A 17,508-nucleotide genomic window follows, 5' to 3' on the forward strand; every position below is an offset into this window, starting at 1 on the left:
GTCAGTGATTAAATTTGAGTAATATTCCTTCTTCGCTTTCTTGATTGCATGGCGAACATTTCTCCATTCTTCTCGGAAAATCTGGCGATGTAGTTGTAGTTTAGTGGTTCACCATAGACGTTCAACTGTTCTCCTCCTTCCTCTTCTTAGCCATATCATGAACTTCGGGTTACACCATTTAATGTCTGAATGTATAATGACAGTCTACCATTTCAGAGGAACAAATCTGAATGATATCAATGGGTGGCTCAAGCACAGAGAGCAATGTCAATTGTCAATTAATCGATCACGATCATTTTCCAGTGTTTTCTAGGGGTAGTGCAAACACTGTGACTAACTGATGATGTACTACAGGGTGACTGACTAACTGATAATGCTGTACTACATGACAACTGACAAACGGATGATGCTGTACTACAGGGTGACTGCATGACTCACTGATGGTGCTGTACTACAGGGTGACTGACTAATTCTTGGTGCTGTACTACAGAGTGACTAACTGATGATGTACTACAGAGTGACTAACTGATGGTGCTGTACTACAGGGTGATTGACTAACTGATGACGTTCTACAGGGTGACTATCTTATGACATAGTACATGGTGACTAACTGATGATGTACTACAGGGTGCCTAACTGTACAGATGATGTACTACAGAGTGATTGACTAACTGATGACGTTCTACAGGGTGACTATCTTATGACATAGTACATGGTGACTAACTGATGATGTACTACAGGGTGCCTAACTGTACAGATGATGTACTACAGAGTGATTGACTAACTGATGACGTTCTACAGGGTGACTATCTTATGACATAGTACATGGTGACTAACTGATGATGTACTACAAGGTGCCTAACTGTACAGATGATGTACTACAGAGTGATTGACTAACTGATGACGTTCTACAGGGTGACTATCTTATGACATAGTACATGGTGACTAACTGATGATGTACTACAGAGTGACTGACTGATGACGTACTATACAGGGTGACTATCTTATGACGTACTACAGCGTGACTAACTGACTAACTGATGATGTACTACAGGGTGACTGACTAACTGATGATGTACTACAGTGTGACTGACTAACTGATGATGTACTACAGCGTGACTGACTAACTGATGATGTACTACAGCGTGACTGACTAACTGATGATGTACTACAGCGTGACTGACTAACTGATGATGTACTACAGCGTGACTGACTAACTGATGATGTACTACAGCGTGACTGACTAACTGATGATGTAGTATAGGGTGACTGACTAACGAACTGATGATGTACTACAGAGTGACTGACTAACTTATGACGTACTACAGGGTGACTAACTGATGATGTACTACAGTGTGACTGACTAACTGATGATGTACTACAGCGTGACTGACTAACTGATGATGTACTACAGTGTGACTGACTAACTGATGATGTACCGGGGGTACTACAGGGTGACTGACTATCTTATGACATACTACAGCATGACTGACTGACTAACTGATGATGAACTACAGGGTGCCTAACTAACTGATGATGTACTACAGGGTGACTAACGAACTGATGATGTACTGCAGGGTGACTGACTATCTTATGACATACTACAGCATGACTGACTGACTAACTGATGATGTACTACAGAGTGACTGACTTTGCAATATACATGATCATTTGAGTGTTGCTATGGGCATCCATGGTCTTATTGCTAGACATATTTGCATACATTTTTTTAATGTTTATTCACTTGTCTATGAATCCCTGATGCAATATACATAATCAATCAGCTGTTGCTATGGTCATGGTCTTGTTGCTGGGCACATATACATACATTTTTTGAATGTGTATTCACTAGTCTATTAATCCCTGTTCTTTTCTTTGCAATATATGTGATAATTTGGCAGTTGCTATGGGCATGGTGTTGTTTCTAGGCATATTTGCATACACTTGAATGTTTGTTCCCTTGTCTAAGAATCCCTGTTATCTTTGTGAAATACACCACCGTTTGGTAGTTGCTATGGGCGCGGTCAAGGTTGCTAGGGATATTTGCATACATTTTTAAAACGTTTACTCGTCTACCAGAGAATGTTGTTATTAAACCAAAAATATACTGCCATTTGGTCATTGCTAAGGGCGTGGTATTGGTTGCTAGGGCCATTTTGATTCTTCTAGAAACATCTCACCAAGTTTCAGTCTCATTGACCAAGTACTTTTTGAGATAAGTTTTTGACCAAAATTCACATTTTTACACCTAATTAGCAGGTCACTGAAAAAATCAGAATATGCTTAATATTTCTTCATCTATACACCTCCAGATGCGCCCCCAATTAAATTTCAGCCCAATCTGCTAAATAGCTTTGGAATTCAAGATTTTTGACCAAAAAGACATATTTTTAGTCCTAATTTGCATATCACTGATGGGATCATCATGTTGTGAACAATTCTTTATCTTAACACCCGTAAGAATGTTCCCACCAAATTTCAGACCGATCTGCTCAGTAGTTTTTTGACCCAATATCCCAATTTTTCACCCAAATTACACACGGTAGTAAGATCTTTTTGATTTGAGCATTTCCCAACTAGACACCCAAGGTAATGGACCAACCAAATATCATGGGCAATCGGTTCAGCAGTTTTTGACTTCAAGTTGCTTACACACACACACAGACAAACAATTTGCCATGCCTATAGCACTACTGAACCTTATCAGTTCAGTTGTGCTAAATATGGGGTAAAAGCACTTACTGGCAGCCATTTTGAATATATAATAATGGAATGTACCAAAATTGCACTAAGTCTTGCACTTGTTTTGTATTCCATATTTAATGACCTTTCCATATATACAGATATATGAGGGTTAAATAACCAAAATTTTCCAAAAGATGTTTGAATGATGACCATGGTGCATAGTCCTACATGTACACAAAAGTCCACAGACCCCCGAATTTGATATTTTCGGCAACAGCACAAAATTTATATGAAGTCATGTGATGACTCTCTATATATAACTCTCTTATAATTTCTCCCAAATAATTGACACACCTATGAGAGTTATAAACAATTCAAGTTCTATCATTGATCACTTTCTTACCAATATCACAAACTATTTCATTGAATGCAGATTAATTCAGACTGATATAAGTGATCACTATCAAATTTTTGGCATGATTAAACAATTTGATCATGTCTTCAAATCTGAAATGAATTCTTATAAGTATGACTTTAGGAGTTATAACCAGGATGCTTTTGTATGTGACTTAAATAATGTATCTTGGCAACCAGTGTTTGATTGTACGACTCCTATCGAGGAATACACAATATTTTACAATACTTTTTATGGTGTCATACAAAGACATGTACAAATTAAATTAATTAATAAAGAACAAATCCAAATCTATCCGAAGGCTCTCTTCAGGTCTTATAAAGTCAGTTCAGGACAAAGCACAAAATATTTACGAAATTTAAATTAAAGTAATCCACACAATGCCGAAATTGAACATAAATATACTACCTATAGAAACATTCTTACTAAACTCCTTAAGTCAGCCAAAAAGAAATATTTTGCAGATTCATTGCTAAACGCCCAAGGAAAGGAAATACAGACAAGATGTGGTCAGTGATCAATGAAATTCTGATCAAAAGCAAGAAAAAGTCATCCCCCACTAATTTGAACTCCAAGTAGTAGTGACATTGCAGAAGAATTTAATGATTATTTCACAAATGTAGGCCCAAACCTTGCTGCCAAAATCAAAACAGACATTGATTTTCATCAGTTTCTGAGGGGGAACTATCTACTTTCGTTTTTCTTTCGTCCAGTCAGTAAATTCGACACTATCAGTGAAATTGAATGACTTGACCCTAAGAAATCAGTTGGGCAAGACAAGATTCACCCGAAAGTTGTTAAACATGCTGCAAACATTATTGGTCTTCCACTCGCACATATCATTAACTGTTCATCAAGCCAAGGTATTTTCCCCAATCAACTGAAAATAGCAAAAGTGATACCTGTCTATAAAAAGGATCTGTTTCTGATGTCTGCAACTATAGACCCATATTGATTCTTCCTATACTTAGTAAAATGTTCAAATCAATTGTGAACAAACAACTAACTGAATACCTAGAGAAACATGATATTCTTTTAAAATCTCAGTATGGATTTTAAAAAAAACAAGTCATTGAGAATGACATAGTCCCTGCTATGATTGGGTTTTAAGGAACTGGCAGTTTATGTTGTCATTTTCTTGATATCACTACTCTGATCATGCAACAACACTTGTGAACCTAAATCAAACAGACTTAGATATGTCTGCTCGTTGAACATGGAAAATGCCTACTCATGTTGTGTCTCCTCATTGGACATGAGACATGTCTACTCCTCAAGATGACGTGATGGAATAAACCATTCAACAATAAAGAATGGGTCGGGTATGGGGGGGGGGGGACGACCTGTTCATTGACAAGCATGTTTGAGTTATGGCTTTGGACATGAAAACTGCGCCAACAAAATGGCTGCCAGGTAGCCATATTGGATCGTATCACGATGAAAATGGATATGCACATGTATGTTATAGAACACTGTCCTAATATAAACTTTGAATGAGATCTGTTCAAGCATGTCTGAGTTATGGCTTTGGACATGAAAACTGCGCCAACAAAATGGCTGCCCGGCAGCCATATTGGATCGTATCACAATGAAAATGGATATGCACATGTATGTTATAGAACACTGTCCTAATATCAACTTTGAATGAGATCTGTTCAAACATGTCTGAGTTATGGCTTTGGACATGGAAAATTCGCAAACAAAATGGCTGCTAGGCGGCCATATAGGATCGTATCTTGACAACAATGAATATGCACATGTATGTCATAGAACACTGTCCTAACACCAACTTTGAATGAGATCTGTTCAAGCATGTCTGAGTTATGGCTTTGGACATAGAAAATTCGCAATCAAAATGGCTGCCTGGCATCCATATTGGATCGTATCATGATGAAAATGGATATGCACATGTATGTCATAGAACACTGTCCTAATACTAACTTTGAATGAGATCTGTTCAAACATGTCTGAGTTATGGCTTTGGACATGGAAAATTCGCAAACAAAATTGCTGCCAGGCAGCCATATTGGATCGTATCATGATGAAAATGGATATGCACATGTATGTTATAGAACACTGTCCTAATACCAACTTTGAATGAGATCTGTTCAAACATGTCTGAGTAATGGCTTCAGACAGGGAAAATTTGCAAACAAAATGGCTGCTAGGTGGCCATATTGGATCGTATCATGAAACAAATTGACGTGCATATGTATGCCATTGTATGTTGCCCCTGCCCCTGTACCAAGTTTGAAAGAAATCGGTCCAGGCATCTCCAAGAAACGGCTGCGGACGGACGGACGGATGGACGCACAGACACACGGACGCACGGACGCACGCATGGACAGACGTAACCCAATCCATAAGTCCCCGTCCCGGATTTCGTCCGGCGGGGACTAAAAACAGTACAAAACTTGCTCTTGTGGATCTAGTCTCTAACATCGCAGAAAAAATTGACAATGGACTGACCACTTTCGGTATTTAGATATCAGGAAAGCATTTGACATATTAAATCACAACATTCTTCTAGACAAACTGCATCACTACGGAATTAGAGACTTACCACTTTAGTGGTTCAAGAGTTATCTTTCAAGTCGTCAGCAAACAGTCTCAATTGATAACGTTTCCTCCTCGTACAAGTTTACTAAATGTGGAGTCCCACAAGGTTCGATTTCAAGGCCCATTCTATTTCTTTTGTACATATGAAATGACATTGTACACTCGACTAGCACTTTTAGATTTTAGATTTTTTGCTGATGACACAAACTTGTTTAAATTTCTCAATGACTGTACAGTTAACCTTGACTCTATTGATATTGACTTTCAGAGGGTATGTAAATGGTGCAATGCAAATAAGTTAACTATAAACTCAGAGGGTATGTAAATGGTGCAATGCAAATAAGTTAACTATAAACTCAGAGGGTATGTAAATGGTGCAATGCAAATAAGTTAACTATAAACTCAGAGGGTATGTAAATGGTGCAATGCAAATAAGTTAACTATAAACTCCCATAAAACAAATTACATGCTAATTAAGTCATCCAGGAAAGTTGTGCATATTATGGGTAAGCCGAGTGTAGACGGGTCCCCGATAGAAGGCGTTCTATCAAATAACTATTTAGGAGTCTCCATAGACCAACACATGAATTTGGAAAACTGATATTGAAAAATTATACAAATCAATCGCTCAATTAGTGGGCATTATTTCCCAAATTCCCCATTTTGTTCCAAGGTCAATTCTCGTCGTCCTTAAAAATTCTATGATACTAACACATATTTGCTATTGCATTGAGATTTGGGGAATATGTATTCAACTTTTCTATTACCCATTCTCAAAATACAAAATAAGAGAGTGCGTCTCATTACGTTTTCAGGTCTCTGTTGCAACACCGCTCCTCTTATCCAGCAACTCAACATTTTAGATGTCTACAAGCAATGTGAATTAAACATGTTTACTTATTTATGACTTAAAGAATAATTACTTAGTACATGATATCAATCACTACCTTGACGAACTGCCCGACAACTACCCAACACGACTTGCCACAAATGACAATTTCTATTCCAAAAGTAAACCTCTCCATAAACCAACATAGCCTCAAATACGCCGCAACAAAACATTGGAACTCTCTGCCTGACTCTTTGAAAAAAAATAGTAATAGAACTGACTTTAAACTGCATTTAAAACAACACCTTTTTTTCAAATTGATTTGTGTACTGTTTCTGTTCTTACATTTTTGTACTTCATTCTCTTTTTGTCAAATGAATTTGTAGTAATTTCCAAGCTGTCAGTCTGACGCAACGCACCGCATAATCACAATTATGAGTTCTTCTTTGGGGCCACGAGCTCAACTAGTTCCTAAGAACTATTTTTGTGGCCTAAGCCAGAAATTTGTTTGTGATCCTCTACATTATTCTATTTTATGGCACATTTGACTTGTTAATTTTGATATATTTGTACATTTGTAGATAAGATTAGAGTTTTTTGTAAACCTTTAATTTCTGGCAATAAATCTAAATCCAGAACCCAAGCTTCATGAAAATCCTGTTATTTAAAATTGCTTATTGTGCTTCTGCAAATATAATTACATTATTCTCCCTTCAGATGGCAAGTACTTCTGACCTTTGTCACTCCAATCTCTTCAGAATATAGTGACAAGACCCCTTATGCAGGGCATGCCTTTTGAGGCGAGCGATCGCTCCGCTCGCCTACCGCTCGCGCAAATTAAAATCCACGAGAGCGATTTTCCACTCGCGTGGGCCCCAACCAACCTGTACAACAGCCTGATGTTATTTTATATCATTTTGCAATATGTGGTTACCATAAAAATCAACGTTTATTTGGTAAAATTACGTGGTGGGAGCGTGGAACACTTCCGTGTTCATAATCGTCGATCTCCAGCTGAAGTCAGCGCTGTCATTCATGACCTATATATGTATCTGAAATTTGCATTGTACTACCCTTATATGGGAAAAATAGTGACGTATTCGAAGCGGGACATGCATGATGTCATGGCATATCATGAATATTGATCAGCTCAGTATGCAGGGAGATTTGAACTTTCGCATCATTGAAAATTGCGCAATTACGATTGATACGATGACTGTTTGGAGTTCTCTTTTTCAGCAATCCATCGATGAGTTTAGTTTTAAATTCCGATCAGCCTAGTTTTGTTAGAACGTGGTTTTGGAGACCATCCTACGTGAATGTCTCCTCCGGAACATGGACAACAACTGCGATTTATAGTCGCTACACAAAGTACATGCCCAGAGTTCCGACAATAGCTTGGCGATGTTTTGGAGGGCATTGAAAGAATGACAATAAAATATTATAAGATCGACTATTTTACAAAATTAAAATTAAAATAATCTGTCGATATTTTTCCCATCTTATCTTATTATTCTCGTGCAGTTTTTCAGAGAAATTCCCGGGTTTTTATTTCATAATCTCCAACACGCAGTTTCGTTGTTTTTGTCCGATGATCTATTCAACTGCCGACCACGTCTGTTTTATCTCCATGACTTTATCGACTGCTGTAACATATAAAATATTTGCTCGAATTTTCGCCTTGTCGTGATTTCTAAAACAAAGTAGGTCTGCTGCTCAGATGTGAACGGATCTCGCTACTTTAGTCGGCGACACCGGTCGTCCGTGTGCAGGTACTAGGTGGGGTTACGTGTGTTATTGGCTCGGATCGCGGATCGAGTGAATGGTTACAAATTAGTCAAATTAGCAAGCAATTTAACGTCAACGTCAAAGCTCAACATCAGGAGGCATTTGTCATCTGGGGTACGTTAGTTTTTGTCAATTCATTATAGTTTTGAACAATCTCAAGTTTGAATTAGCTGCATTTTAAGCGAAATAGAAGTGGTGGTTTCTTCAATGCCCTCCAAAACATGTACTTTGTAGCGACTATAAATTGTTCCGGAGGAGATATTCAGGTAGGATGTTTTTATAAAAACGTTCTAAGAAAACAAGACCAGTTAGAATTTGAAATTAAAAACCTAGTTTTCTATTGTACTACTTGTAGTCACAACAAAAAAACTGAATATTTTATCAAGATTTTGATGTGCACAGACTTAATAATAATTGTTGTACAAATAACCAAACGAACTGTTAGTTATAAATATATTTTTGCATACTTTTTTTAAATGTTTTCTTTTTTAAATTTTATTTATTCGGAGCCAACTGGCCAAAAATACAAATAGAAATGAAAATGATTTTTTTTTTCTTCACTCGCCTGACTATTTTCAGGAGAGGTATTAAATCACTCGCCTACCACTCGCCTGGATGGTTTCAGGAGAGTGATTTTTAGCTCTCCTGCCATTTTCAAAAGACATGCCCTGCTTATGTTACTCATATTTTTCTCAGTTGAATAAAGAAAAGTATTTGGGATGATATTTAAATAACAAACCAAAGACTTGTCTTTATGAACTTGTACTTACCACTAATTGTAAAAGCATTCCTTTCTGTATTCCACTTTGCACGACATTGCCAAAATTCTGCAATACTTTTAATTGTCTCAAATCCACGTTCAGAATTTAGGAAGTTGGTGTCTCTTGTAGCAGCAAGGTATTGTTGAATAGCAAAACCAACATCCCCAGTAATGTGTTGTTCATAATCACGTGTGTCTGGGGCTGGATCAACTTCTAAACCTGGAGGAAATAAATGCTGAACAGTCAACCTCCTTAAATGGGAACGCCATTCCTGGAAATAAAGGTATTTTTATAAAGTTTGAGTTTTAGAGTCATTTTATGATTTTACATCACTTACATTATGCGCGCTTGTCGAGCAATACGAAGTGAAAATTATTGGTCATCTATTATTTAGTTGCAGTCCTGTGTTCTCTCATGGGGTCTAACTTCATAAATATGGAATGCCTTGTGTTGCCTAGTATAATACATAATTTCAACACATGACTTGGTTCGCTACTTATTCCATTCTCACGAATTTGCAATGTGTTAACTTCTATGAATCCATGATATATCTTTGCGATAAACATCATCATATGCTTGTTGCTATGCACATGGTCTTGATGTTAGGTATATTTGCATACATTTTTTGAATGTTAACTCATTTGCCTACCAGATGACATTATATATTCAATCTGGCATATGGTTGCTGCTAAGGGTGTGGTCATGGTTTATAGGGTCAATTGTGTCCACATTTTTTAGAACAAAATCTGCAAAATAGCACTTCTAGAAACATCTCACCAAATTTCAAACAAATCTACCCAGCAGTTTCGTACTTATTAGTGTTCAGCCCAGGTTCAAATCTTTATAAATCAAGAAAAGTATTATAATAATAAACATTACTTCATTTCAATAACTACAGGTTGTGATTAAAATTATGTTTATCTTGAGTAATTAGCTAATCTCAACTTGTTATAACCAATTTTAATATGGCTGTTTAACTGAGAGTGGTGATCGTATCTAATGGTACACAGCATAAGTGCAATCCATGCTCTCACAAACCCTATTTGATACTTCCAGACAAGATTTATAAGTCGTTACTTTCTGTTCATATCATTCAATCTTGTCCGTAAGATGACAAAATTAAATTTCAGCAATAAGAATCCAACTGTCAATTCAGTTTTCAGTAGAAGTATCATGCCAAGGCCTTGTATATCATGTGGTGTGCATAAGACAACCTGATTGGTTGTAGTGTTGAATCAGATGCACAAAGCCATGTGCACTGTGATGAATAACACTTTTGTATATGAGTGAAACCCCAGACTCTTGGCGATGCGTCTTTGACGGTACCATAAAAAGGCTGTGGTTTACAGACGATGTGTCCATAGTACTACTGAACCTAATCATAAAATTTAATGTACTATAATGGTATTGTTGCACAACTGTATACATTTGTAGTGTATGTGAAAAATGTTTATCCACTTGCCTAACTACAGCGAATTTCATAATAGTACAGATTGTTTTGTTTGATATAACCATGCAGAAACCAATAAGAAACTGGACATGCTACATTTTATGATAGCAAGATTGAATGAGTACAGTTTCATGCTATATTTTGTCTAAATGGAATGAACTACACATGCCAACATACAGACATCAAGAAAACACCACACAAACACATATACTAAGGAAGACATTGGCACCCAAATGTCTGCATTGAGTTGCAATACGAATCATTGGTTTATTTCATTTAGACTATAAAATGTAGCAAAAATGTGATCTAATTGGGGGTGATGGGTAGTCAGACGAAATGAAAAGGCTGCATTTGGTGTCCCTTTAGATTACCATCATGGTAAAAAGAATACTGTGAATGGCTTACCATCATGGTAAAAAGAATACTGTGAATGGCTTACCATCATGGTAAAAAGAATACTGTGAATGGCTTACCATCATGGTAAAAAGAATACTGTGAATGGCTTACCATCATGGTAAAAAGAATACTGTGAATGGCTTACCATCATAGTAAAAAGAATACTGTGAATGGCTTACCATCATGGTAAAAAGAATACTGTGAATGGCATTGTAGCACATCATTCTGTATTTAGCTTTTGCTATGGGCATGGTCTTGTTGGCTAATTTGCATACATTTTTAGTCACTTACCTACTCGTCCCTGTTATTAAATTTGTAATATGCATCGTCATTTCACTGTTGCTAAGGGCATGGTCAAAGTTGCTAGGGCCAATTGTGTCGAAATGTTTTCAACAATAACTGCAGAATAATACCTCCAGAAACATCCCCACCAAGTTTCAACCCATTCACCATGCAGTTTCAAGACACAAGTTTATGACCAAAATTGAGATTTATAGACCTTATTTGCATATCGTTGATGTGATAATCACGTTATGAATACAGCTTCATCTACACATCCCCAGATGCATCCCCATTAAATTTCAGCCCAATCTACTCAGTAGTTTTGGAATTACATAATTATATGTATTTTTGACCAAAAAAGACACATTTTAGTCCTAATTTGCATATCAATGACGGGATCATCGTGTCATGAACAATTCTCAACATTAACACCCTGAAGAAAGTTCCAACCAAATTTTACCCTAATCTGCCCAGTAGTTAGGGAGTTTAAGGTGTTTGACCAAAAATCACATCTTTGACCAAAATCACACACTGGTGGTAAGATCATTTTCATTTGAACAATTTCCCAATTAGACACCCAAGGTAATATACCAACCAAATATCATGGCAATCGGTCCAGTGGTTTTTGACTTTACGTTATTTACACACACACACACACACACACACACACACACACACACACTTTGCCATGCCTATAGCACTACTGAACCTTATCAGTTCAGTTGTGCTAAAAGTCATGAAATATTCTAGTTAATATGTGTGGACTTTCTGTAAGCAAACGTTCAATATAGTTGCCTTGTAAAATGTGATGGTTGTTCATGGTGCTAGTAAGTGCTTTGTAACACTTGTCTAAATCTTTTAGTGCAGTGTCACCTTAAATAATTTGAATATGATCTTGCATATGCAAAACGTAGTAACAGTGTCATGTATCTCATGGCCATTTCCTGACATGGGGAACACATCCAGGGTAGTTTAGAAATCACATACCAAAAATCATGTGATTCGCTATTTATTAACAAACACATAAGACGTGAACGGTGATTAGATTTGGTTTACATCAACATCACGCCCATTGAAGCAAGGCTGGCATCTTACATCAACATCACGGCCATTGAAGCAAGGCTGGCATCTTCCCTCCGTGGGTGAAGCTACGATCTAATAGTAATATACCCCATGAGCAAACAGTCTATACTGAGAACTTCACCAATATAAATTCATAAAATATTGTCACCATTTCAATCTCAACCAGATTTAAACTGAATTCCGACCAGAAAGAACAACTTTCTTTTTTGTGGCCTACACATCTAATTACCAAAAATATGACATATCTTATCAAAATTAACCAGATTTAAACTGAATGCCTTCCGTAAGGGTATATAGTCTTGCAATTTCATGATTTATGCAAGAAATTTAGCTCTATATCTGTGATTCGTCAAGTCCCAATGAAAGTTAGTTGTCAAAAATGTTGTTGAAATGCCCGCCACGCTTCCTATTCTCAGCACAGGAAAGTTTGCCATCCTCAACTTCACTCGGCTTTCGTGATCCCCTACATACCCGGGATATGGCATGTGCGTGTTGAACTTCCTTCTGTCCCACCACACATTCCTTTAATCACTACGGGAAAATTGTCAAGATTTTGTTGAGTGGCGCGCCCTCACTGTACACTAATTATATAGAGGTCAATGTATAGGTCACCATTATTGATACATTGTCGCGAAATTTTCTTCGTAGGCTAGGAGAGGCTTGGTCTATTTTCCACAAATGTATTACACACATTTGGGTATAAATTATGTGAGAGTGTATTTATATCCTGAGATACAGAGCTAGATAAATGATTATGTAAAAGCCTTGCAACAAACAGCAATTATAGTTTTTTATCGAATGTTATGGAATGCGTGTATCCCCTCTGCAATGGTGGCACAGCCAGTGCTGGGGGTGTTATGCTACCTTTTGCACAATGACTGACTCCACCCTTGAGCTGGTCCTTCACTCCTTTTGCTTTTTTCACCAATTGCGGGTTGGGTTGTAAAGGGGTTGCTGTACCTGTCTGTACCTGGCAACGTACATAATCTTTGTTTGCTGGGTTTTTGACAACAACATTCCATACTTAGTGGGGGGATAGGTTCGTGTCCTGACTGACTCCCCCCCCCCCCCCACCCTCAGAGTGTAAACGTGATCTCCCTGCAGAGAGAGACCCCAAAACATCTGGGGTGGTGGAAGTGATAGTTTTCTGTGATAGTTTTCTGTCTTGACTTCCGTTTCCGCTTCTGTTTTTGAGAGATCTTCAACCCTGAGCTGGTCACCTTCTGCCCCTGGGGGACAGATGGACCAGTACCGAGCTGGAGGCTCATCAAAGGTGCAAGTTTCCCTTTCTTTAATGCCATGGGATGTTAGCACGTCTAATTTCGTCAGCGATCTTGGTGCTTATTTGAATCATCGTGCAGATACGAGTACGCACGTTTTAAAAATATGTCAAGCTGCGTCATTTGCTCTTCACAGAATTGGCCGAATTAGAAATATTTTAGATCGCACAAACACTGAAAGACTCGTGCACGCTTTTGTAACATCGCATCTCGATTACTGCAACAGCTTGCTGTTCGGTATCGAAGACAAGCACAAGCACCTCTTTAAACTCCAATTGCTCCAAAATTCTGCTGCGCGTCTTGTCACACGCACAAAAATGCATGAGCACATCACGCTAGTAAGGCGAGGCCCTTCACTGGCTGCCTATCCACGCTAGAATTGAATTCAAAATTCTTTTCTTTGTCTATAAAATCTTACGCAATCAAGTACCTGCCTATCTTTCTGATCTGATCACAGTTCGCATTCCAAAACGGTTGACACACTCAGCATCTGCACCCACTTTGGAGCCTGTGGACTGGGAACAGAAGCACTTTGGCTATCGCTCTTTCTCTAATGCAGCTCCCACTTTATGGAATGTTTTACCTACAGAAATTAGAGTGTCACCATCTGTCGCTTCTTTTAAAACATCTCTTAAAACGCACCTTTTCCAAAAGCACTATGGAGAAATCATCGAAATGTTGTCCATATCATTCTTTTTATCAATTTACATTAGTCGTGCTGGTCTTACTTACTATTATCATTGTTTTCAATCTGGTCTTACTTTTATCATTGTATTCAAGCTGGTCTTACTTTTATCATTGTATTTGAGTTGGTCTTACTTTTATCATTGTATTTGAGTTGGTCTTACTTTTATCATTGTATTTGAGTTGGTCTTACTTTTATCATTGTATTCGAGCTGGTCTTACTTTTATCATTGTATTTGAGTTGGTCTTACTTTTATCATTGTATTTGAGTTGGTCTTACTTTTATCATTGTTTTCAAGTTGGTCTTACTTTTATCATTGTACTTGAGCTGGTCTTACTTTTATCATTGTATTTGAGTTGGTCTTACTTTTATCATTGTATTTGAGTTGGTCTTACTTTTATCATTGTTTTCCAGCTGGTCTTACTTTTATCATTGTATTCAAGCTGGTCTTACTTTTATCATTGTATTTGAGTTGGTCTTACTTTTATCATTGTATTTGAGTTGGTCTTACTTTTATCATAGTATTCGAGCTGGTCTTACTTTTATCATTGTATTCGAACTGGTCTTACTTTTATCATTGTATTTGAGTTGGTCTTACTTTTATCATTGTATTCCAACTGGTCTTACTTTTATCATTGTATTCGAACTGGTCTTACTTTTATCATTGTATTTGAGTTGGTCTTACTTTTATCATTGTATTCGAGCTGGTCTTACTTTTATCATTGTATTTTTAAATCATTTGTTATATATTTTATATATGTGAAGCGGTTTGTTATTGTTTTGATGGAGTTATTTTTATAGAAAAATGAAGTATTATTATTATTTTTATGGGATGGCTGCTTGATGCTTTGGAATGACAGCCATCTACCAAAGGTAGACCAGACATTCCATTATCGTCTAAGCTTCCTTCCATCTCCAAAGAATCGACTTCTTGCCACCATGGTTGTGGCTGGGTTTGGACGGCTTCAGCCCTCTCCTCGCCCCTACTAGAGCTCAGAGGGACCTGACCCTCTGCACCCTTACCTAGTATGGCGGGATCCTCCAAAACCCGTTGATCCACAATCACACTGGCCTTCACCAAACTGGAGTTTAGCACCTTGGGTTCTGGTTTCTTCCATTTGCGGAGATGCCCAAAACCCTTCTCATCAGCCAGCATTTGCAGATCTTTTTGCGACAAGTTTTTGTCAATCCAGAACCAGGGCTTTTGTAAAACGATCTGTGTGTCTTCACGAACAGATTTCACCCATGACCATAGATATCTTCTGAAAGCAATGGCATGCTGGCCAATCAGAATGTCTGAGATGCATGCCTCCCCCTCGGGCATAGAACTTATGTATCCGAGGTCCAAGGTGAGCTCAATTCGGGAACACAGGATATTGTTGTGAGTCTTCTTGGCTAACTCTGTGGCCCTCCGCATCTGCTCCTTCCTTGTGGATGTAAAGTACCTGGTGTGGTCCTGGGATGCGATGGGTTCGAGTGTGGGTAGTAATCTCGGAGTCTGACGGATACCCAAACCTACTGAAGAAACCATTTACAGTCGCCAGAGCAGTAGTTTCAGCCATTTGTGATGGAAGGGGGATACATTCTACCCATTTGGAAAATTGGTCTACCATCATTAATATGTACTCATTCCCTGAAGTTGTTTTAGGCAATGGACCTAAAAAGTCAAGATGAACCCTTTCCATAGGCTTTTCACTAAGCACCGGCCGGCGGCCATATGGCTGGCTGTATTTTTGAAATCGCCGTCTGTGTTTTCTCAAATTTTAATGTTTGATTAAAATAAAGTAACAAAGAACTTGCCCGTTCAAAGCCCCATTTTGTTAATCAGTCAGAAAAATACTTTTCCCTTCAAATAATCAAGTTTCCAATCTTCAAAGTAGTCGACTATTGAACATGATCTACGTGACTGCACGATCGATGTAGTCAAAACGCCCAATCTAACTTCCGTCGAGTCAACCATGTCAACTAGCTATTGCAAACCAATTGTCTATACATGCATAGTCTAGGTCATACGTCAATGTTGAACATGATACACACGTGGTTTAAATGTCATACATGACGGTAAGGTCAACAGCACATGGAAATGGCGTCGTTCAAAAGAGCATGTCCTGGGAAGAGAAATGGAACCCCACCAAAATCTCGGAAAATTGATGACTTTCTACTCAAAGGTAAGTGTGAAATTCTTTTTGGTATCGTTAATAACTTTGGCAGACCCTGAGATCGAATATGTTCATTCTTTCTATGGTAAATAAACGAAATAATAGTCAGTGGGCAAGCGGGTCGTCAGTCGGTCAGTGCAGTGCTAGAATATTTACTTGACCAACATGTGACCAGAACTCCAGAATGTTCGTGTTTGCTCCGAGGTTTATCCCCATACGATTTTTATCATGAGTCATCTATTTTAAATTATTACACTTACTAGTAATAATTGAATTGTATTAATGCAATTGTATTTCAGGACAGTCAATTGATGTAAGGCCAAAAAAAAAAAAAAAGGCCGTTCAACAGGCAACCATGCTCAACACTTTTGGTAGATAGGTCGATTTTTTTTTTTTTTTTTTTTTTTTTGATTGGCAAACACAAACTCTTACATGATAATATAACTGTTTACGGGTATTACGCCATACTGATAGTCACATACACAGTTTTGCCACACATGGTTTTGTAGAATAATATAGTGTAGTTCTGTCATTTAGTTTTAATCCTCTTGTTTACATTATTTGGTTGTCTGATTACTGCTTCCTTTCCATCATGTATACATGTTATACACAATGGACGTACAACAGCATAGTTGTCTCTCAAGCCACACATATATGCATCATCAGGACCTAGCAGGGCATCCTTCCCTCCACAGTGTATGCAGCATGGTTGAAGTGTAACTGTTGTTGCCGAGTAATATGACGTCTCAACAGTGTTCGAACATTTAATGCCTTGTCTCACCACAATAGTATTATGTAGAGTATTGCCTTCAGAAAAGAGACTGTTACCACAAATATACTCATACGTCTCTTTGATGCGCTCTATCTGTATCATCTCTTCTTGTGAGAGCTTCTTTCTAGCATAGATACATCTTGGTTTTCTGCATTCCTTGTATTCGATCAATGATCTCACCTTTCCACGAAGTAGTAGTTCCTTTCTTGCTTTGTCAGTTTCATTGGTTGCCTTTGATAGGATTGATGGTCTGTCTTTATCAGTTGTGTCCTTGCCATAGATTTCATTGAACTCTGTGTAATGCTGTCCATCTGCATCGGTTTTAACCCTTTCACCACCAGTACCCGGTATACCGGGACGCGCT

The 17,508-nt window shown here is 37.9% G+C and overlaps 1 protein-coding gene across 1 annotated transcript in view; it reads right to left on the bottom strand.

Moving 5' to 3' along the window:
* Window positions 1-17,508, bottom strand: part of LOC144453895 (protein-glucosylgalactosylhydroxylysine glucosidase-like) — a 106,830-nt gene that overhangs the window by 43,957 nt on the left and 45,365 nt on the right. The window contains exon 6 of the mRNA XM_078145246.1: window positions 9,047-9,256. Coding sequence (XP_078001372.1) covers window positions 9,047-9,256 — 210 coding nt within the window. The remainder of the gene's footprint in view (window positions 1-9,046; window positions 9,257-17,508) is intronic.

This window comes from Glandiceps talaboti, chromosome 1, assembly GCF_964340395.1.
Source record: "Glandiceps talaboti chromosome 1, keGlaTala1.1, whole genome shotgun sequence".
In the NCBI taxonomy this organism is placed as follows: domain Eukaryota; kingdom Metazoa; phylum Hemichordata; class Enteropneusta; family Spengelidae; genus Glandiceps; species Glandiceps talaboti.